Raw genomic sequence first — 23561 nt, forward strand, 5'->3', positions numbered from 1 at the left:
ATTTAATTTATTATTGGCATAGGATACACATGCACATGTTACAAAAATCAAAAGGTAGGAGAGCATTCACAGAATGAAAGCAGCCTCCCTCCCATGCCCTGTCCCTATCTCTCCCCTCCTCTTCCAGGGAATTCACTAGTTTCTTCTTTCTGCAATATTCTGGATATTCTGAGCACATGTGATGGAACATCAGCTCCACAGGGACAAGGAATTTTGTCTGTTTTGTTCCTGATATATCCTTTTTAGGATACTGTCTGGCACACAGCAGGTGCTTAATGTATCTGGTAAATAGACATAAGAAGGTTATGCATGCATTTTCTCTAACAGTGCCCTCCTAAAAGGCTGTCTCTTGCACCTGAACATACGCTCCATGAGGGTGAGGACCTTTTTTTCCTGTTTTGTTCACTGCTGTGCCCAGGAGGTATACCAAAAATATTTGTTGAAGGAATGAGGGGCTCTCCTATCATGTTGTCTAGCTGCTGATTTCTCACACACACACATGTGCGCACATCAGTAAATGAGGGTGTCCTTCCATCTCAGCAGCTAGGCACGCAGAGTCGCCCAGGAAAAGCTGAAATGAGGAAAAGAGAGGGAAACCAGGGACGCCTGGGTGGCTCAGTCGGTTGAGCATCCATCTTCAGCTCAGGTCATGATCTCGGGGCCCTGGGATGGAGCCCCGCAGCATCAGGCTCCCTGCTCAGTGGGGAGCCTGCTTCTCTTTCTGCCTGCCGCTTCCCCTGCTTGTGCTCTCTCCCTACCTCTCTCTCTGACAAATAAATAAAATCTTAAAAAAAAAAAAGAAAAAAAAAAAAGAGAGAGAGAGAGAGGGGGAAGCCAAAGAACTGTATAGAAGATTGGGCCCCACGTTGGAAGGCAGGATGAACCCAGGCCTTCTTGCCTGGTTGACTACAGCAAGGGCAGGACAGCGATCCATCAGCAGAGGCAGCATAGACTGTTGGGTGCTCCCACTTTTTTAGGGGTCTTATCTGAATTCTAAGGTCTTATCAAGGCAAAAACTAATCCTGTCTTTGGGGCAGGGCGTGGCACATGGTGGGACTTGATTATTGGAGGAACTCAGAGGAGGCGCTTCATGCCTATTTGCTGCTTTGACACAGAGGTGCTTCGGTGGCTCCTTGTTGAGTAAATAAAGGGGATCTCATGTTCTCCTCCAATTCCGGGGCCCCAGGGACGAGCCAAGAGTCTATCTACAACTGAAGACAGTTGTTTCAGGTTGAGGCCACCTGGCCAGGAGGGGCGTGACGTCACGGAGTCGCGTGACGTCACGCGCCGGCAGGTTCTCACGAGTGGGGGCTGGGAGGGGCAGGGCGAGAGGTGGGGGGGCGGACAAAGGGACCCCGCGTGCCTCCCCCGCCGTCCCCAGCGCGCGCGCCCGGGCCGACCCGCCACATCTGGAATTCATTGCAGCCGCCGCCGGAAAGGGGAGGAGAGGAGGGCGGGGCGAGTGGGGGCCCTAGGCGGTGTCTCTCCCCGCCCCCCTCTGTCCCTGGTCCCGAGCCCCGGGACGCAGTCCCAGCCCGGCGGGCAGCCCCAGCCCCTGCCGATGCCGTCCCGGGGACGCAGACGCCAGAGCCCCTCCGGCCAGGGCAGGGACCCGGGCCGGCCCAGCCAGGTGAGTGTGCGGGACGAGGGGGAGGCAGAAAGGACGGGCCCGGGATCCCCGAGTCGCAGGATCGGAGCTGGGGAGCCAGGCCAGGGGTTGGGGGCGTACCGGGGCGCGCACGCGCCGCCGGTGCTCCTGCCGCACAGAGGGAGTGGTCACTGTGCCCCCTCTCCACGACTCCAGGCGGCCCCTCCAGCCTCGCCCGCGAACCCCGAGACTGAGCTCCCCGCCTTCCCCGGCGGCAGGAAGTTGGCGCCGAAGAGAAGGCGGATCCGAGCGCTTTCGGCCAGAGACTGGGAGGCAGAACGGTGTGGTCCGGGACCGGGGGGGAGGCAGGGGGGCTTGGGGAATGTGTCTGAGGGGAGGGCTCTCCCGCAGGCCGACTCGGGCTGGGCGAGAGCGAAAGGTGCAGCGCGCCGCGGAGCTTCTGAGCCAAGGGGCGGGGTCCCCAGGGAGGGCCGTCTGCCCCACCGCCTGCAGGTCTGCCTCGGTGTCTCAGTTTCCCCGAGTAGTTCGTCGTCTTCAGTCACCCCCCTCGGGGGCGTGGCTTTGTTCTGGAAGGAAAGGGAACGTGAGTGCGTGACTCCCGCGCCTCTCTTTCACCTGGGGCCCAGGGACAGGGCGGGGGTGCAGTCACCCGTGGCGCGGACCCCGTGTGGTCCCGGGCCCAGCAGAGCGTCGGAACCTCGCCCCCTCCTCCGGCACGAGTTGACTCACCCGGGGATTTCCATGCCCTCCCCCGACTCTGCCCTAGTCAGATGCTCCAGGCGCCACGCGCTGAGCCCACGGGCCCCCCGCGTGGCGCGACGGCGGTTTGGTATTGGCCGTGCGGCTGCTGCTGGGATTTCCCCCCCCCCGACTCCCGCCCCTAAGTCCTCTGGGAATACTGGGACGAAGCCCCTGGCGGGACGCAGAGGCGGCCCCCACCCCCACGGGACGTGTAGGGGTTCCTCGCGTGTGGCTGTCGCGAGAGAGGAGGCGCGGCCCCAGCGGGAGCGAGTGTGGATACCGCGCATTCCACCGCCAGATAAGGAGGCCTAGACTGCAGCCCGAGGGCGGGGGCGGGTCCTGCCGCTGTCTCCACGGAGACGCGCCGGGCCTCGCCGGTCAGGGGGCTGCCGGCGGCCAGCCTTTACTGTTGTTTGGGGGCTAGGCTGAGTTTAGGTGCCTCTACCGTCGGGGGCCCACGGGGCTTCTTTCATTCGTCCGCCCATCCATCCATCCATCCATCCATCCGTCCATCCATCCATCCATCATCCATCCGTCCATCATCCATCATCCATCCATCATCCATCATCCATCACACACGTTTTCTGAGTACCTCTGTATGCCAGGCATCATGCCAAAAGGGCTGAAAACGGACTCGGTCGCTGGCCTCCAACACTCATATTCTACCAAGGAAGCCAGACAGAAAACAAAAATTACAATAATAATCTCTGAGAATGGCAAGTTGTGTGAAGATAATAAAGCAAGATGCTGTCATAGAAAGGCCCCGGGGAAGGTGGCTATGATAGACTGACGGTCAGAGGAGTCAGTGGCCTTAAAACCGAGCCAGAAAGAGGAGAAGACAGTCATTCCAGGATTTGAGGGAAGGGCATGCCAGGTGGATGAACAGCAAGAGCGTAGTCTCTGAGGTAGGGATGGGGGTGGCACCTAGGAGGCCAGTGTGGTTGGAATTGAGAGGACCTGGGGGAGACTGGGAGGAGGCCAGATGGGCAGGGGCCAGGCCGTTTTGGGCAGTGGGGAGCCATGGAAGAATTTGGAGCTGGGGGTGTGACACAGTGTATTGGCGTTGTGACTTAAATAGACTGCAATAGCTCCCCCTGGCTGCTGCATGGAGAACGGCAGTGTAGGGCGGGCCTGACAGCTGAAGGGAAACCAAAAGGGGGTGGGGGGCGCTGCCCTAGGGCAAGTGGCATGGATCAGTGGAACTGTAAGCACTGAGGGGGCCTGCCTCAGGGGAACTTGGAGGAGGGGCTCTTGGACGCTGCTGAGGCTCCCCCTGTCCTTCCTCTCTTCTAATCTCCCCCTGAACAGTCTTGGTCTATCTTCCCTTCCCTCCAAACCCTGTCACTTGTCCCTCTCATTCCATTTCAGGCCTGGCCATTCCACGGTTCTGAGCCCAGTGACCTCTTACTGAGCCTCTGGGAAGAAGTTAGGACGGCCTTGGTGAAGGTGAGCAGGAGACAGGCCCTCTGGGAGCCTGACACAGGGAGGGGAAGCAGCCAAGGCCTCTATCTGCCTGGGGTTGCCTCTTCTGTCGGCCCCAATCTCCAGGCCCCGCTTCCTCTTTCTGGGAAGCATGAGCCTGCCTTAAGCTCTGTCTTCAGCAAAGTCCTAGTGGGGAAGATGAGAAGAGGGAAGCAGTGTGGGCCTCAGTTTCCCCTTCTCTAACTAGGCGAGTCACGCCTCCTTCTGAGGATGCCTTGACAGCCTCCAAGGGCTGCAGAAAGTGAGTGTGCAGGCTCCCAATCCCCACCCCCCCACCCCCCAAGGAAGAAGACAGACTTTTCTGTGGGTCTCTGGGGTGGGAGGACTGAACCCAATTCTTATTTCTCCAGGAAGCCTCCATAACTCTTCCTCTTGGCTGCCAGACCAGAAGGTTGGTGGCCCCGTGTGAGGGAGGGGTGAAGGGGGTGGCCATGGGACCACCAGCACGGGTGCTTCCCAGGCCTGCAACGGGCCCTTGCTTCTCAGTCATGAGCCTCAGGAGGGGCCCAGCAGGCCAGGGCAGCCTGGGCCCGCCTGGTCGCCGTGACCCGGCGGTCAGGCCGCGGTTCACGCTCCCCCCAGGGACATCCACACAGCCCTAACTGTTCTCCGAAAGAAGTGGTCGGCCGGCAAAGGACAGATCGCTAGCGCCTTCCTTAGAGCGCCCCCAACTGGGCCAATCAAATGCCGAGGACGGAAAGCTCCGGCCAATGGGCGAATCGCTCAAGGCCCCGGGATTGAAAATAAGCCAATCAGGGCGCGAGCTGTTTCTGCCCCCGAAGGCCGGTCCAGTAAAGCGGAGGCCAGGGCCAAGCCAGCTCCCGGCCGGCTGCAGCCTGCAACGGGCAGAGGGCATCGGGGCGCCCAGGGCCGGGTCCGGCAGGGGAACAAGGGGCCTCTGTGTGGCGATCTGGGCGGGGCGGCAGTCTCCGGGGATGCGCACAAGCCCTTCTCTGTTTCCAAACTAGGACGGATGCCCCTTCACCCAGGGGGAGCAGCTGCCTCTGTCGGGCCCGGGGCCAGGGCGCCCCTCTGAGGGGGCGTCCGGGGACTGAGATGGCTTGGGTGACCCCGGAAGCCCCCCATAATTCCCAGGCTCACTAGGAACCGGCCTAACCAGCCTTTTCTGGAACGGCACTCCTGGAGCGCACGTGGTCCTTGCCAGGCATGTTTCCAGGCACCTAGGGAGGGCTCCTCCCGCGCCCTCCCCCATTAGCTAAAGGCAGGAGCTTCCTCCAGGCTCCCCTCGTGAAAGACAGACACTGCACCAGCCCCTCTGCGACACCCCCCGCCGCCACCACCAAGCTGGGAGGAGGCCGTGATGTTGGCCTCTCAGCCTCTGCCCACGCTTCTTCCCGCCCCCTCCCCCCACGGCTCAGTTTTCCTTGAGAGGGGGGTGACTCAGGCTTTCATGGAAACAAATGCCGTCCCCCACCTCCCCTCAGCCCCCTCTCCGCGGTGCCGCTCGCCCCCCTCTTCGGCTCACATGACTTCAGCGCTGCCGCTCGCCCCCTCTTTGGCTCACATGACTTCAGCGCTGCCCCATCCTCCCCGCCAGGACCTCCCAGACTGGTCTCCTGTGGCTCCCCCATCCCATCACCCCCTCCCAGCCTTTCCCACACCGGATGTGACTGGGAAGTGAGGACTCCACCCTGTTTGTTCCTGGGGCCTCACATCTGGATTTCATCGTGGCGGGGGAGGGGGGTGCCAGCGCCCTGCCCACCCAGCTGGGACCCTCTGTCCCAGAGCAGGGCTAGATGGTGCTGATGAGAACAGGATGTTGGGAATCTTGCCTGGCTAGCTCAGTCTACATCCCCTCCTCAAAGATTGGCTGGAGGGCACCTAGTCCCCGGCTGTGTGTGTGTGTGTGTGTGTGTGTGTGTGTGTGTGTGTGTGGCGGGAAGAGGGGAGGTAATATATTGGCTAATATTTATTGAGTGCTTGCTATGTGCTAAGGGTGCCTCATGTACCATTCAAGAGGATTTTCCCAGTACTCCTATAAAGCGGGCTTCCTTCTCCCCATTGCATAGATGAGGACATTGGGGGCTGAGAGGTCGAGTGTTGAGTGACTTGCCCAAGGTCCCACAGCATGTCAGGTGGAGTGGGGTTGAACCCTGGATTGCCTCCAAGGTCTTTGTCCTTGAAGATGCCATCACCTCCGAGGCGCTTAAACCTCAGGGCCGCCCTGGTGTCTCCGCAAGAGCTTATCTTGGGAGCACCCATGGCCGCAAGGCTTAGACCCAGCCTGAAATCCAGGGCAGTGGGTGGTAATGAGCAGGGGATGGTGCTATCAGCAGCCAGCATCTTGCTGACCCAGGTTGGCAGGCGGCATGAGGCCCCAGGCTCTAGTGTATTCCAGAAGGGAGATGAGCCCTCCAGGCCCTGCCCAAGGCTCACTCTCTGGGTAGGTGCGCAAGAGCTCTGGAAGTTTACTTTGTGTCTGTCATGCTGTTTGGGGGAGCTTCTGTTCTTTGGAAAGACAGTGTAGCCTAGAGGTTATGGAGGCTTTGGAGTGGTTCTCTAGCTTTGAGACTTACAGCAAGTGAGTTGACCTCTTTGGGTTTCCCTTTGGTAAAGCAGGGATGATGATACTTCTGACTTCATGTGGCCACTCAGTGAGAAGTGAGGGAGCTGGGACTCAAACCACTGCCATCCAAAGTCAGAGCCCAGGGGGCAGCCGCAGCACTGACCTGTCTGTCTGTCTTGTCTGTCTCTGTCTGTCTTCTCTCTCTGCAGCTCTGACAGCCCCATGGCCCTAGCCGGCCACTGAGCCCCACCATGGGCAGCCTGTACTCAGAGTACCTAAGTCCCAGCAAGGTCCGGGAACACTATAATTACACCAAGGAGACGCTGGACACTCAGGAGACGCCCTCCCGCCAGGTGGCCTTGGCCCTCATCATCATCCTCTGTTTCGCCATCGTGGTGGAGAACCTGCTGGTGCTAATCGCAGTCGCTCGCAATAGCAAGTTCCACTCGGCCATGTACCTGTTCCTGGGCAACCTGGCCGCCTCGGACCTGCTGGCAGGAGTGGCCTTCATAGCCAACACCTTGCTCTCGGGCCCGGTCACGCTGGGGCTAACACCAGTGCAGTGGTTTGCCCGAGAGGGCTCCGCCTTCATCACGCTCTCCGCCTCTGTCTTCAGCCTCCTGGCCATCGCCATCGAGCGGCACGTGGCCATTGCCAAGGTCAAGCTCTATGGCAGCGACAAGAGCTGCCGCATGCTGCTGCTGATCGCTGCCTCGTGGCTCATCTCACTTGCTCTCGGCGGCCTGCCCATCCTCGGCTGGAACTGCCTGGGCCATCTCGAGGCCTGTTCCACCGTTCTGCCGCTTTACACCAAGCACTATGTGCTCTGCGTGGTCACCATCTTCTCCGTCATCTTACTGGCCATTGTCGCTCTGTATGTCCGCATCTACTGCGTGGTCCGCTCCAGCCATGCCGACGTGGCCGGCCCCCAGACGCTGGCCCTGCTCAAGACGGTCACCATTGTGCTGGGTGTCTTCATCGTCTGCTGGCTGCCTGCCTTTAGCATCCTGCTCCTGGACTACGCCTGCCCCGTCCGGTCCTGCCCTGTCCTCTACAAGGCCCACTACTTCTTTGCCTTCGCCACCCTGAACTCACTGCTCAACCCGGTCATCTACACGTGGCGCAGCCGGGACCTGCGGCGGGAGGTACTGCGGCCGATGCAGTGCTGCCGGCGGGCAGCGGGGGTTCAAGGACGGCGGGGGGGGACCCCGGGCCATCGGCTCCTGCCTCTCCGCAGCTCCAGCTCTCTGGAGAGGGGCACGCACATGCCCACGTCGCCCACATTTCTGGAGGGCAACACAGTGGTCTGAGGGGCAAGTGGGCCACCAGGCCATGGCAGCGGGCTCTGTGGAGAGGCGCCGGGTGACCTCGGACAGACATGGGGGTTCTGCCAAGCAAGATGCCCCCCACGCCACACACCTGGGTGAGAGTGAAAATATTTCACCCTGGGCACGGCCGGCTGAGACACCGACCTGTCGGATGGCAGAGCTGCAGCAGGGTCAGAGGCTAGTGCAGTAACTGAAGTGACCCCCCCCTTCAGACCTGAATCATGGGGAGGTCCCAGGGGACCGGGAAGGGGCCTAGGTGACAGCAGGCAAGCACTTGGGAGCTCAGGGCAGGAACAATTTACAACCCGGTACAAGGGATTTCAACATTTCACGACTCTCTGACCCTCTGCCCTGTACAGAACTTCCCTCTCTGAATCCAGCTTCCACCTCCCCCCCCCCCCCAGCCTGTCACCTTTTCCTGGCAACCTCAGGCCACTTCCCCAGAACCACTGTCCCAAAGGGCTGGGGGCCTCCCCCCTGACTGTCCTGGGCGGCCCCGGCTGACAGTTGCAAGGCCCAAATCCACAGCTTCCCCAAATTTCACCAGCTGCCCACTTTGGCTGCTTCTTCCCTTTCCTCTGGTCTCTCCACGAGATGCTGGGAAATCACGGCGGGGGCGGGGGGGGGGGGGCGGCTGGATGCTATTCTCAGACCTCATTGGCCAATTGCACTATCTGGGACACAAAGGAGTCACCAAGGGCTGGAAAAACTGATCAGGGGGAGCTGAGGAGGGCTCTAGGCCTCCTGGTGGGAAAGGATGGAACTTGAGAAAGTTCTAGGGGAGCTGTTGGCACAGGACCCCCACTCCTAAACACCACCCCCCCAAGCTACTCCCACATCCAGCCCAGCCAAGGTAACCAGATCTCCTGAGGCAGGGCAGCCTTGAGCCTGCTGTGCCTCCTTTTGAGTTGTATTGTATGGAGAAGCATGGGGGTGGGGGGGCCAAGAACAACGCTTGTGGGGTGCTCTCCCCTCACCTGCCCCAGAAGGACTTTGCTAATTCCTTGGATAGATGGAAGGGATGTTGCGGTACAAATGTATATTTATGTGTGTCTGTGTGCACGTGTGTGTGATGTGTGTGATCTCCCCTCCCCGCCGTGCTTCCCTGGAATGGATGCTATTGTTGTCTCACGTCTGTGCTGAAGCTGCCAAAGAGGGGTCCGGCCCCTGCACAGACCCCTTTGTAATTGCTGGCTCATCTCCCCGCTTGAGAGCTGAGGTACAGCTCGCCTCGGGGAAGGAAACCTCATGCCTCAAAGCGATTTCTTGTGAATGCAAAGGCTGGGGGAGGGGGCCTTGGGGGGCAAGGAGCCAGTTGGGGGCTTGTCTGCCCCCATATAGCTCCCCAGATGCCCCCCGTGCCTGAGACCCAGGCCCAGGCCAATAAACGGTTCAATCCCTTGTTTCGGTGGTGGTTTTCTTTGGAGGCTTAAGGCGCCCCGGCCGTTGCCCTAACTAGCACCTGGTGGCTGGAGGGTGGACGGGATGGGGAGGGTGGCTTCTGCCCAGGCCACTCATCCTTTGCCAGCCTTCCTATTCTGTGCCCCAACTCCGAGCCCTGCCCAAGCCAGGATTGCAGTGGCTTCTGAGAAAACAGGGTAAATGCTGACCTTTCCCCTAGGGCATCTGTCTGGTCCTTCCCAGTGATTAATTAGACTCCAGGCCTCCCTGCTTCCCTTCAAAGAGAGCTTGGTGGTGTGGGGAGGTCCCCTACTTCATCTCATCTCACGTACGTGTTCCTCCCTGGGAGATGGTCTTGGGGGACATGGGCCCAGATAACCCTCAGGGCTCAGTCTTCCCCAAAGGAATGGGTAACTTCCATCAAGCACTTCCCAAGACATGAATCCTCAGAAGGTGGGAGTTACTATGACCTATGGTGGAGATATGGGTTCAGAGAAGGTAAGTGAGCCGCTCAGGGTCACACAGCTAGTTGGGGCAAGCGCCTTCTGCATATGAACTCAGGCAGGAACAATTTACAACCCAGTACAAGGGATTTCACCACTGGGCTGCCTCTGGGTCCCACCGGCTCCACCACTGGGACAGAGAGAGTATCCTCCACCCTCTCTTTGCCATGGAAAGAGTGGGGAATGTGAGCTGCCAGACCCCACCCAGAGCCAGGAGAAACCCAGATGGGACAAAGCTGGGGGGGGGGGGGGTTCCTAGCTCAGCTCCAGGCTGACACTCCCTTCTGCCCAGAGCACAGGGCCCAGTGGCTCCTTTGAAGATAGATTTGGAGCTTTGATGGGGAACCCAGTCCCCTAAGCTAGAGCCCCACCCAGCACACCAATGCAAACACCTAGAGCCAGTGTGAGAAGGAGTGGGGCAGATAGCCGCCAGAGGCTGAGAGGTCTGCACTCCCCATCAGAGTCCCCCTCCTTCAGCAGTTCACAGACAGCCTCTGTTTGGAAACCTGAGCCCCAACTGAGTGAAAGGAGCAGAAGAGGTATCCGCCAGGCCAGTGTCAATAGATTTGCCCCAGATACACACCTGCTTTCTCTACCGCCTCCTTCTGGGCCTCTGCTCAATGATCACCTCCTCAGAGGGGCCTGCCCTGACCATCTTCTACTAAGGCCCGCTCCTGCTTATCACCTGGGAAGATATTATAGATCCGTTTATCTGTCTCCTCCCCTCCACTAAACTGTGAGCACCTTCAAGATAGGATGGTATCTGTCTTACCACTGTGTCTCTAGCATCTTAAATAGTACTTGGCATGTTCCCACCACAGGGCCTTTGCACCTGCTGTTCCCTCTGCCTGGACCCATCTTCCCCCACATATGCCTGTGCCTTCTCTCTGTTCCTTTTGGCCTGCAAAAAAATATCACCCTGGGTGAGGCCTCTGGCCATGCGTACATTTCTGGTCCTATCTGCTTACCTTGCTACTCTCTTACAGGCAACACATTTTGCTTTTTTATCCTGATTATTTTCTACCTCTCCCTTTGGAATGCCAGTTCTGTGACAGCGTGGGTTTGTGTCTGTCATGTTCACTGCTTGGTCCCAGTGCTCAGAACAGTGGTGAGGACACAGCAGGTGCTCAATAAATGTTTGTCAAATGAATAAAAGCAAAAGCACATGCTGGTCTTTTCAGTGAGAAGTTTATTTCCTATGAAGAGAATAAAATAGAGAAAGCAACAGTTTGGGGTACTCTGTAGACTCTATTATTGGCACTCTGACAGGTTAAAAAAACAAAAAACAAAAAACTGAAGCACCAGAGAGGTCAAGTAATCTGATCAAGTTCCCATGGCGTGTGAGGGGAGGGGCAGGGATTTGAACCCCAGCAGTCGTTAGTTGAAAACTGTGGTCACGTCTGATCCTCCTCAGCATCCTGGCCTGAGGATCTAATTTGCTGACATCTCTCAAATCTTGGAGCCTAGAACAGAACAGACCAACCCACAGAGATGCAAGATGACTTTCCCTACGGAGGCTGTTGGTCATTAGGGAGCATCAGAATCACCTGGAATAGGGGCGCCTGGGTGACTCAGTCGTTGAGCGTCTGCCTTCGGCTCAGGTCATGATCCCAGGGTCCTGGGATCGAGCCCCGCATCGGGCTCCCTGCTCGGCGGGAAGCCTGCTTCTCCCTCTCCCACTCGCCCTGCTTGTGTTCCCTCTCTCGCTGTGTCTCTCTCTGTCAAATAAATAAAGAAAATCTTAAAAAAAAAAAAAAAAGAATCACCTGGAATAACCGATAAAATGCAGATCCTTAAGCTTATAGCAAATGAAATGTGGCTAGTGTGATGCAGGAGCTGAATTTTAATCTTAATTAACTAAAAGTACATAGCCGCATGTGGCCGTTGGCTAGAGTACTGACAGTACAATTCTAGATTCTGGATCTGGTTCCCACAAGCCTCTGAGCAACTGAACCCCCTTGGCATTATGCCATCATTTCAACACAAATTTGTAAGTGTTACCACCATTATTATTATTATGAATGACATTGTAGCTTCCGCTTATTATTTCATGATTTTTGGAATATTTCTTTTAATTATGACATCAAGATTAGGCTCAGTTGCAGATGACAGAAAACACAGAATATTAGTAACTTAAATTAAGAGAGAGAAATTGATTTCTCTCATATAAAAGGGTTTCAGAGGAAATTGGTCCTGGATAAGGACAGATGCCCAGTAGCCAGTGGTCCAGGCTCCTATCCTATGTACCTTGATCTTCTCCCTCTCCCTCCTTCTCCCTCCCACTCCCTCCCTCTTCGTCCCTGTCACTCTCCAACCATCCATCCATCCATCCATCGATCCACCATCCATCCACCTACCTAAATACTTCACTGTGTTTCCTAAGAATAAGGCATTCTCTTCTATAACCTTAGTAAAATTATCAAAATCAGGAATCTATAAACTTTCATCAGATTTCACCAATTGTCCTATTACCGACCTTTAGAACAGAAGAAAATCCCAGATCACTTGTGGCAGTCAGTTGGCCTTTTAGTTTCCTTCAATCGGAACAGTTTCTGAACCTTTTTTTGTCTTTTGTGACCTTGACATTTTTGAAAAATATAGGTCAGTAATTTGGCAGAATGTCCTTCAAGTTGGGTTTGTCTCATGTTTCCTCATGATTAGATTCAGGTTATGCGTTTTTGGCAGAAATACCGCAGAAGTAATGTGTTTTTCTCAGACCCATCACTGGCGATGTTAACTTTTTTTTTTTTTTTAAGATTTTATTTATTCATTTGACAGAGATAGACACAGCAAGAGAGGGAACACAAGCAGGGGGAGTGGGAGAGGGAGAAGCAGGCTTCCCGCTGAGCAGGGAGCCTGATGTGGGGCTCGATCCCAGGACCCTGGGATCATGACCTGAGCTGAAGGCAGACGCCTAATGACTGAGCCACCCAGGCGCCCCTGGCAATGTTAACTTGATCACTTGGTGGCATTTGCCAAATTTCTCCACTTGAAAGTTACCATTTCCTCCTTCATAATTAATAAGTATCTTGTGGGGAGGTACTCTGAGACTCTGTAAATATCCTGTTACTTATCAAATTTTCGGTCATTTAGCATCTATTCTTGTCTGAACCAATTATTACTCACCACATTTTTTTAAGAAAATCAGAGAATGTCACATCATTTTCTTCCACTTTTTATTTTCAGAAGAGAGCGACACTTTTTTTTAACTTAACCACAATACCATGATCATGCTTATCAAAAGTATCAATCAGTGTTAAAAATTTCCCCATCTGTCTCTATTTTCTTTTTTAACATTTGACTTGTTTGACCCAGAATCCAAACAAGGCCCTCTTGTGGTATTTAGTTAATGAATCTCTGAGGTATTTAAATATTTTTTTATTAACTATTTTATTTATGGGGCGCCTGGGTGGCTCAGTCCATTAAGTGTCTACCTTCGGCTCCGGTCATGATCCCGGGGTCCTGGGATCGAGCCCTGCATCGGGATCCCTGCTCAGTGGGGAGCCTGCTTCTCCCTCTGCCTCTCTCTCTCTCTGTCTCACATGAATAAATAAATAAAATCTTTTTTTTTTAAGATTTTATTTATTTATTTGACACAGAGAGAGAGATCACAAGTAGGCAGACCGGCAGGCAGAGGGAAGGGATTCCTCCCTCCCTCCCTCCCTTCCTTCCTTCCTTTTTTCCCTCCCTTCCTTCTTTCCTTCCTTCCACCCTTTCTTCTTTCCTTCCTCACTCCCTCCTTCCCTTCTGTCCTAACTCATTTGTTGAAGAAACCAGGTTGTTTGTCCTGAAGCGCTTCCCATAGTTTGATATTGGTTGATGGCAGCCATAAGGGGTCATTTAACAGGTCCCGTCAGATTCAAGATAGGTATTTTTGGCTTTAATTCTTGATACGTAGTGCTGGAAACTTCCATCAGGAGGACATGAAGTCTGGCTGTCTCTCTCTTGCTGGTAACTAAGACTGATCAGGACGTTCAGATGCTGTCAGACTGATCCCACCTTTATAAATTCCTCATCCAACTATTCCTAATGATTTGGTCATCCATGGACAACCATTGACTGGATCCATTGTTTGCAAAGGATTTTTAGTCCACCTCCCCATCTCCACATCCTGGCTGTTTTTTCTCATTTGTCTACAAAGCAAATGTACTCTCCCAAAATTCAGACATCTGATGTTCACCACCTTTCCATGCATGTCTTGTGTGGAAAAGTTAAATCTGTCAAAAAAAAGGAAATGAAGTTGGGTGGATGATTCATTTTTAGTGGTGACTGTGGTGTAAGTGTTAAAGGTGCAAATTAGAAAGTCTGAAAAACCTGACCTGAGTCTCAAATCCAATAGTTGACAACCCAAGCCAACTTTGAGCGTCACCTGACAAATCTCAGCTGGCTTCTTCATCTGTAAAATGGATATATTAATAATTCCAACCTCAAATGTAAAATGGTACTGCCACTTTGGAAAACAGTTTGGTGGTTTCTTACAAAGACAAATGTAAACTTACCGTATGACTCATCAATTTGACTCCAGGTATCTACCCAGGAGAAATGAAAACCTAGTTCCACACAAAGACTTGTATGTGAATATTCACTACAGCATTTTTCTAATAGCCCCAAAGTGGAAACCACTCAAATGTCCAATCAGCTGGTGAATGGAGAAACAAAATGTGGTACATCCATAAAATGGAATATGACTCATCAATAAAAAGAGGTATATATTACATATATAACAATACACACAATAGCATGGATGAAACTCAAAATAATTACGCTAAGTGAAAGAAGCCACACACAAAAGATCCCATATTAGGGGCGCCTGGGTGGCTCAGTCGTTAAGCGTCTGCCTTCGGCTCAGGTCAGGATCCCAGGGTCCTGGGATCGAGCCCCGCATCGGGCTCCCTGCTCAGCGGGAAGTCTGCTTCTCCCTCTCCCACTTCCCCTGCTTGTGTTCCCTCTCTCGCTGTCTCTCTCTCTGTCAAATAAAGAAATAAAATCTTAAAAAAAAAAAATCCCGTATTATATGGTTCCATTGTCCATAAGAGGCAAATCTTTATTTTTTTTTTAAAGATTTTTATTTATTCATTTGAGACACAGAGTTACAGAGAGAGAGAGAGCATGAGCAGGAGGAGAGGCAGAGGGAGAAGCAGGCTCCCCGCTGAGCCAGGAGCCTGATGTGGGGCTCGATCCCAGGACCCTGGGATCATGACCTGAGCCAAAGGCAGACGCTTAAGAACTGAGCCACCCAGGCTCCCCAAGAGGCAAATCTTTAGAGACAGAAAGTAGGTTACGTTGCCTGGGGCTAGAGGTAGGAAGAGGGATTAATTGTAAACAGGCATGAGGGCTGTTATTGGGGTGATGGAAATATTCTAAAATGTGGATTGTGATGATAGTTGAACAACTTGGTAAATGTACTAAAAACCATTGATATATACTTAATGGGTGAAAATTTTGTGGCAAGTAAATTTTACTTCAATAAGCTTATTAAAAAAGAAACCCAACTTCTCAAAATATATGTGAGTGCTCTATTTGATTCCTACCCTCAGAGATCTTATATTCTAGTAGGGGAGACAGTCCATTAAAATAAATATATAATACAATGTTAGGAAGTTTTCATCATGGAAAATAGTACCTAGGTTCCTTATAAGATAAAAAAAAATAGAAATACCATATGATCTAACAATATCAGTTTTGGGTATATATCCAAGGGAAATGAAATCAGTATCTTGGGAAAGGCTGGTGGCTCAGTCAGTTAAGTGTCTGACTCTTGATCTCAGCCTAGGTCTTGATCTCAGGGCTGTGAGTTCAAGCCCCACGTTGGGGTCCATGCTGGGTGTGGAGCCTACTTAAAAGAAAATCAGTATCTTGAAGAGATATCTGTGCTCCTATGTTCATTGTAGCATTATTCACAATAGACAAGATATGGAAACAACCTAAGTGTTCATCAAAGGATGAATGAATAAAGAAAATGTGAGATATATATATATGTACACATATGTTTGTATACATATATGTATTACATATATACTTATAAATTACATATATAACATAAAATGTATAAGAGAGATGCATGCATACATAATCACAATGGAATATTATTCAGCCATAAAGAAGGGAATCCTGCCATTTGCAACAATATGGATGAACCTGGAGGACACAAAGCTAGGTGAAATAAAACAGACACAGACAAATACTGTACGATTTTGCTTATACACAGAATCTAAAAAAATGGAACTCACAGAAGCAGAAAGTGGATTGGCAATTGCCAGGGTCTGGGAAGTGGGGGAAATGGGGAGATGTTGGTCAAAGGGTACATAACTTTCAGTTATAAGATGAAAAAGTTCTGGGGCGCCTGGGTGGCTCAGTCGTTGAGCGTCTGCCTTCGGCTCAGGTCATGATCCCAGGGTCCTGGGATCGAGCCCCGCATCGGGCTCCCTGCTCAGCGGGAAGTCTGCTTCTCCCTCTCCCACTCCCTCTGCTTGTGTTCCCTCTCTCGCTGTGTCTCTCGGTCAAATAAATAAAATCTTTAAAAAAAAAAAAAGATGAAAAAGTTCTGGGGTGCCTGGGTGGTGCGGTTGGTTAAGCGACCAACTCTTGGTTTCAGGTCAGGTTGTGATCTTGGGGTGTTGAGATCAAGCCCCATTTCGGGCTCCACACCAAGCGCGGAGCCTGCCTAAGACTTTCTCTCTCTCCCTCTGCCCCTCCCCACCACTTGCTCTCTCTCTCTCTCAAATGAATAAATAAATAAATCTTAAAAAGTAAGATGAAGAAGTTCTGAGGATCTAATGTACAGAATGGTGAATGTAGTTAATACTGTATTGTATAGTTGGGGGACACCTGGGTGGCTCAGTCGGTTAAGCGGCTGCCTTCAGCTCCGGTCATGATCCCAGGGTCCTGGGATCGAGTCTCACATCGGGCTCCCTGCTCAGCAGGGAGTCTGCTTCTCCCTCTGCTTCTGCCCCTCCCCCTGCTTGTACTCTCTCTCTCTCTCTCTCTAGCAAATAAATAAATAAAATCTTAAAAAAAAATACTGTATTGTATAGTTGGAATTCGTTAAGACAGTAGTGTTCTTACTATACACAAAAAATGATAACTGAGGTGTTGGGCATGTTAATTAGCTGGATTGTGGTAATCATTTCACAACTTATATGTATATCAAATCTTCATGCTGTACACTTTAAATACATGCAGTTTTTAATTGCTGATTATACCTCAATAAAGCTGGGGAAAATGCTTCTGAAACTTTCACAAGTGGGGAGCTTGTGGAAAATACAGCTTCCTGGGCCCTACCAGGGCTGGCAGAATCTGATGCCAGGGCCCAGGACTCTGCATCTTTACTCTGTGCTGCTCCTGATGTGACCCATCCATGACTTACAATGTTCACAATGCTGGTTTGGGGCTGATTTCAATCCGTAAGATAGTTCCCAGAGGAAATATGGCTCAGCCAAGGCGATTGCTTTGTCATTTCCATGTGGAAATCGTTCTCATCCAGGGTGACCCACACCCTCAGGGGATGTTTGGCAAAGTCTGGAGACATTTTCCGTTGCCCCACCTGAGAGTGGAGGTGGGATGGTGCTGATCATCCTGCAATGCAGAGGACAGTCTCCCATGACAAAGGATTATTGGGCCCCCAATGTCAGCAGTGCCCCATGTTGAGGTATAGCATGTGCCCTTCTGGCTCCTTCCACCTGATCAGCTGGTTCAGGACTCCTAGGCCACAGTTGGGAGTGTGAGGAAACTTCTAGAGGCATCCCCAATGCCCTGATCAGAGACTGTCGGTCACGTCTCTTTGCCAGGTAGTTTTAATCACTTAGTGATTGCCTTTAGAGAGGCAGTTGTGGTTAATTAGTGGTCATTTCCGGGAAGGAGGGGCTTCAGGTGAAGTCCCTTTGATTTAATGGCCCAGGGCAGGCCCACTTCTCATTCCTGCTCAGGGTAGTGAGGAAGATTTTCTTTGCAGTTCTGGAGGGGACACTGTGTGTTTTCACTTTGTGCGCCAGGAGGTGGGTGATTCCCCAGGGTCCGTCCACTGTTTTCCTTTAGGGCCTGGTGGCTACAATGGGTGGTGGCCACAGGACTCAGGCAGGCCAAAGAAGTCTGGGGTGGGCTGAGGGAGGCAAGGCAGGACTTAAGTTCCTTGAAAGGAAGGAAGGAAGGAGGCCTGAACTTGAAGTGGTTTAGAGAAGTGGGAAGAAGTACTCTGGTGATTTACATAAACGGAATCATGTGGTTGGTCCTCCTCTATGCCTGGCTTCTTTCTTTTTGAAGATTTTATTTTATTTTATTTTGACAGAGAGAGACCCAGCGAGAGAGGGAGCACAAGCAGAGGGAGTGGGAGAGGGAGAAGCAGGCTTCCCGCCGAGCAGGGAGCCCAATGCGGGGCTCGATCCCAGGACCCTGGGATCATGACCTGAGCCGAAGGCAGACGCTTAACGACTGAGCCACCCAGGCGCCCCTGCCTGGCTTCTCTCACATGGCATAATGTTTTTGAGATTTGTCTGTATTTTTGCATGCAATTATAGAGTGCTTTTTTTTTTTTATTTGCGAGAGAGAGAATGAGAGAGAGCACGAGAGGGAGGAGGGTCAGAGGGAGAAGCAGACTCCCTGCTGAGCAGGGAGCCCGATGCGGGACTCGATCCAGGGACTCCAGGATCATGACCTGAGCCGAAGGCAGTCGCTCAACCAACTGAGCCACCCAGGCGCCCTAGAGTGCTTTTTTTTAAAATTTAAATTCAATTAGCCAACATAGAGTGCTTATTCTCAATACTGAATAGCAGGGTTCTGTAAACTATAGTTTGCAGGCTAAATTCAGCTCACACCCTACTTTTGTAGGAACTATAAGCTGAGAAAGGTTTTTACAATTCTTAATTGTTTTGGGAGGGAGGAACAACATTTTGGGACATGTGAAAATAGTTTGAGATGATTCAAATTTCAGTGTCCACTAATAAAGTTTTATTGGAACATAGCTGTGCCTGCTCAGTTACATAATTATCTATGGCTATTTTCACTCTACAACTGCACAGAATTGTTGTGACAGAGAATATGTCCCACAGGTCCTGAAATATTTATTACCTGACTCTTCCCAGAAAAAGTTTGGGACCCCTCGGTTAGTATTCCATTGTATGAATACATAATTGTTTGTTTTATTGTTGTTAGACGTTGCATGGTCTTCAGTTTTTGGCTATTGTGAACAAAACTGCTATGAATATTTTTGTACATGTCGTTTGGTGGATAGAGGCACTCATTCCAGGAGTAGAATTACTGGGTCATAGGGCAGGGATACATTTAGCTTTAGCAGACATTGTCAAATCATTTTTCAAAATGGCCATACCATTTTGGACTTTTCCAGGAGGGTTCTGGTCTTGCTAACGCTTGCAAATTTTTTTTGTTCTCTTTTCTTTTTTTTTTTTTTTTAAACACTTGTAAATTTCTCTTTTTTTCATGTTAGCCATCCTGGGTTGTGTGTGTGTGTGTGTGCGTATAAGCTGATATTGCACTGAGGTTTCACTTTGCATTTCCCTGATGACTAATGTTGAGCAGCTTTTCATATGAGTCTTGGCCATTTGGATATCCTCTTTTGTGAAGTACCTGTTCAACTCTTGTCCACTTAAAGAGACAGATAATTCTCTATTAACTTGAAGGCATTCAATGTGTATTGTAGATATGAGTCCTTGGTCAGTGGACTTATATCTATGGCTTGTCTTTTAGTGGTATCTTTTTTTTTTTTTTTTTAAGATTTTATTTATTTGACAGAGAGAGCGAGAGAGGGAACACAAGCAGGGGGAATGGGAGAGGGAGAAGCAGGCTTCCCGCGGAGCAGGGAGCCCGATGCGGGGCTCGATCCCAGGAACCTGAGATCATGACCAGAGCTGAAGGCAGACTCTTAACAACTGAGCCACCCAGGCGCCCCTAGTGGTATCTTTTGATGAACAAAAAACCCTCTTAATATAGCTTAACATTTTCCTTTATGATTAATGTGCTTTAGGTCTCGTTAAAGAAACAATTGCTATCCTAAAGTCACAAAGATGTTGTATATTTTAAAAGCTTTCTTGACTTTGCTTTCACCTTTAAATGTGGAAGACATCTGGAATTGAGTTTTGAATATGGTGTGAGGTAGGGATCAAGGTTTACCTTCTTCCATATAGCCATACAATAGGCCCTCATCATTTATTGAAAAAAACCAGGCTTTCTTTGCTGCTCTGCCAGTTGTTTTTGTTTGACATAAATAACCACATGCACCAGCATTCCAAAAAGGCAAAAAAAAATCTTCAGAAAAACTCCTCTTCCTGCCCAAAGCTCCTACCCTGCTAGTTAACATTCCTTATCTCCAGGAAGTTAACCATTTCTTGTTTCTTTCCCAAGGCTTTGTGTATAAACAAGTAAATACCCAGAATTCTCCCCCCCCCTTTTTTCCCCCCACATAAGCAGTATCGTACTATGCATTCTGTTCTACGTCTTGCTTTGTTTCCTACTAGCAATTAACAATAAGCCTCTGGGACGCCTGGGTGGCTCAGTTGGTTAAGCATCTGCCTTTGGCTCAGGTCATGATCCCAGAACCCTGGGACTGAGTACCACATGGGGCTCCTTGCTCAGCAGGGAGCGTGCTTCTCTCCCTGCATGCCACTCCTCCTGCTTGTGTGTGCACTCTCTCTCTCTGACAAATAAAATCTTTAAAAAAATAAAAATAAACCTCTAAGGTATCATTTGGAAAAATATCCTTTTGGTTTTTTTTTTTTTTTTACTGTGAGATCTGTCACTATGTGAATGGAATACACTTTAGCTAAATCTCACTGATGGAGAACTAGGTTCTTTCCAGTCTTTTGCTACAGACAAAGCTTAGTGAATAGCTGATCCACTTCTCATTTTGCACATGTGTATGACTGAATCTTATGAGAAATTCCTGGAAGTAGAATAGCTGAATAAGTGTGTGCGCATTTGTCATTTTGATGAATGTTTGTAGACTGTTTAATATTGGGAGGGGGAAGGAACAGGCAACACACCCTCACCTACGCAGGGTTCCATGAGGAGTCGTTGTCGTTGTCATCTTAAGATTTTATTTTTATTATTAGGGTGAGAGCATGAGTTGGGGGGGAGGGGGAGAGGGACAAGCAGACTCTCCTCTGAGTCGGATCCAGACACAGGGCTCAATCCCAGGACCCTGAGACCATGACCTGAGCCGAAGTCAGATACTCAACTGACTGAGCCACCCAGACATGCCCCCCCTTTTAAAAAGTAATCTATGCCCAACATGGGCTTGAACTTACCCCAGATCGAGTCAAATGCACTACTGACTGAGCCAGCCAGGTGTCCCTCCATGAGTCTTTATTGTGTGCCAACTATATCCTGGGTACTTTGCTAGGTGTTGGGCATACGGAGCTATGACTGACCTAAACCATCATCCCAAACTATGTGATCACCAGCTGAAGTAACGGCTCTAAAAGAAAGAACTAGGATTCTAAGAGCCTACTAGACACCCGTTGGGCTGGGGAGGTCAGGAAAGGCTCCTTGAAGGAGGTGATGGTTAAGTCAAAATAGAAAGAATGGATTAAAGATTTTTCCAAGCAGGAGAAATGGGTGTGTGAAGCAGCAGGGCTTTCCAGGCGAAGGCAAGTGCAAATGCAGAAACCTTGCAACAACTACCTATGATTCTATAATAAAAAGCCCCAAAGTGTGGTGGCTCAGAACAACTTTCATGTATTACCCCTCATGGTTGCTGTGAGTTGGGAATTGAGCAGCAAAGTGAGCAAGTGAGCAGTTCCAGCTTGAGGTTCTCTCCTACGTTACAGTCAGGTACTGGCTAGAGCAACAGTTGTCAGAAAGCTTAGTTGGGGCTGGAAGAGCCATCTCCAAAGTGGCTCCCTCACATGGCTGGCAGCTTAGTTCCTCTTGTCCTGGGCCTCACCACAGGGCTGCTTGAGCATCCCACAACATGGTTGTTGGCTTCCCCCACAAAAACAAGGTGGCGCTGCGATGTCTTACGATCTAGCTTCAGAAGTCCCACACTTTCACTTCTACCATATTCCTTTGGCCCTGGTTCCAAGTAGGAGAGGATCCCACAAGGGGATGAATACCAAAAGGTAAAGAATGTTGGGGGCCCTCTTGGAGGCTGGCTACCACAGGCTTTCGGCAGGAGAGGACCGGGAATGACCAGGATGTGGCTCAACTGGGGTGAGCAAAGGAGTGATGGCAACAGCTGATGTGGGTGGGGCTAAGTGCATAAGGGTTGGGTTTACTCTAAGAGCACTGAGAAGCTATTCTGGCCCATTCAATGGGTTAGGGAGGAGGTGACCTGATTAGATGGATTCTAAGAAAAATCCCTCCCACTGCCATGGGATTCAATAGCCGAATATGTGGGGAGAGGCCTGAATGGCAGCCCAGGAAGGGGGCGGGGCAGGTCATCTGGGAGAGAGGTGAGGATGATCTAGGTTGGGGTGGTGTGCTTGGAGGCGCAGATCCAGGGCTGTTTGAAGGAAAAACCTGCTGGGCTTGGTAGCAAGCCTCCTGTGATCCCAAACAGAAAGCAATTTGTCTGTTCAAGGGCCCTGCAAGAAGCAAGTGGGTCTGCCTAGCGCACTCCAGGTTGTTTTTCCCAGATGCAATTTCTGGCCACTTGAGCCCAGAGAGAGAGAGAGAGAGAGAGAGAGAGAGAGAGAGTGCGTGCGCACTTGAGAGGCCTACCCTGTTGGTCTTTCTGCCTGGCCCCTGTCTGGGGTGAGTGGCAAAGTGTCCCTTTTGAAGCCTGGAGTGTTGCTGCCACCGCCTGGGGCTTTTGCTGGGCCTGGCACCAAGAGAGAGCTCAGTGGTCATGACTAATTCCTTAGCATGTGGGGTGACTTAACTCTGGCCTTCTGACCGAGTGGCTCAAGACACGTGGCTATCTCTCCACTAGCCCTGGTGCTTTGGGCTGCCCTGACCTTGGCTGGGCCAACACGCAGCCTCTCCTGGCTTCTGGAGTGTGGCCCTTCAGCTGAAGGCTGGAATGTGGCCTCGAAAGCAGGGAGTTCAGGCCTGATAAGTCTTTCTCTTGAGATGTTTATGAACAATACTTGGGAGACTGAGAGGTGGAGGCAGGGTTAATGCCAGCAAGAGCTGAACCTGGTTTCTTCTGGAAGTTCCGTTCATTTCTCTCAAGGGATGAGCCCATTTTTAAGTGGGGGAGGGGTCTCCAGTGGTCTAACCTGTCACTCTGGAGGTGCTCAGGAGCCATCAGTATTCCTTGGGCAAATCTTTATGTCCCTGAGCCCTTGCCCCATTGCGAAACCAGCTGAATCATCCCTCAGTAAAGGGATTACAAAGAGAATCACCTGAGATGGAACCTCCATTAAATGCAATTGCTCTCCTGTAAGCTGAGGCCCCTGACAAAGCTGAGTCCCCTGAAAAAAATTATAGTCTATCTCCTCTCTCCCCTGTCCTGTGAGTACCCCGAGTCTTAAGGTGTTAGGGGCCCAGACACTGGCTTCTGGCCAGTCTACGGGGCCTAAGCCTCCCTTTGGTGACACGGTCTTCTATCTACCACCCCCTTTCTGCTCTTACTCTTTAATCTACTTCCCCCAGCACTGCCCCTGGGCCTCCAGAGTGCCTGACAACTGACCAACCAGTTGGGGATCACTGTTGTGCATTCAGGCTCTGGAGCTAAAGACCCTTGGATTCGTGGTCCCTGCTGCTTACTTAGTCCATGATCTTGGGTAAGCAGCCTCTGAGCCGGACTCCTTTGTGACTAATATCCCAGGATTAAAAGAAGTCCTCTAAAGAGAATAGTATAGTACGTAAGTGCTGCTAAAAATACCACTAGCTATTAATTTTGGTCTTATTGATATTTCAGTCTTCCTGGATCCTGCCATGTATGGGTAACCTATTGCAAACAGTCTGAGGTCCACTTCTGGCCAGGCTGACCTCTCCCCACCAGCTGTTGGGGGAACCTAGTTTATGTGTGTGTGTTAACAAATTGACTTATAAAATCTGTAATACGAAAATGTAAA

The 23561-nt window shown here is 51.2% G+C and overlaps 1 protein-coding gene across 6 annotated transcripts; it reads left to right on the forward strand.

Annotated features, from left to right (window-relative positions):
- The first annotated feature begins 1403 nt into the window (after positions 1-1403).
- S1PR2 (sphingosine-1-phosphate receptor 2) lies at positions 1404-9090 on the forward strand. 6 transcript variants are annotated; one of them, XM_045863044.3, is made up of 5 exons: positions 1404-1630; positions 1805-1929; positions 3719-3796; positions 4183-4223; positions 6569-9090. In XM_045863044.3, exon 5 carries the CDS (start codon positions 6611-6613, stop codon positions 7667-7669), a length of 1059 nt encoding a protein of 352 aa, XP_045719000.1. In that variant the 5' UTR covers positions 1404-1630; positions 1805-1929; positions 3719-3796; positions 4183-4223; positions 6569-6610; the 3' UTR covers positions 7670-9090. The 6 variants fall into 6 exon arrangements, with proteins under 6 accessions (XP_045719000.1, XP_064427476.1, XP_045719001.1 ...); XM_064571406.1 differs by lacking the exon at positions 1805-1929; XM_045863041.3 differs by lacking the exon at positions 4183-4223 and having other exon boundaries at positions 1406-1630.
- Positions 9091-23561: the final 14471 nt, after the last annotated feature.

Source organism: Mirounga angustirostris, unplaced genomic scaffold (assembly GCF_029215605.1).
Source record: "Mirounga angustirostris isolate CCGP_5_RB_7025 unplaced genomic scaffold, mMirAng1.0.hap1 SCAF_1, whole genome shotgun sequence".
Taxonomy (NCBI): Eukaryota; Metazoa; Chordata; class Mammalia; order Carnivora; family Phocidae; genus Mirounga; species Mirounga angustirostris.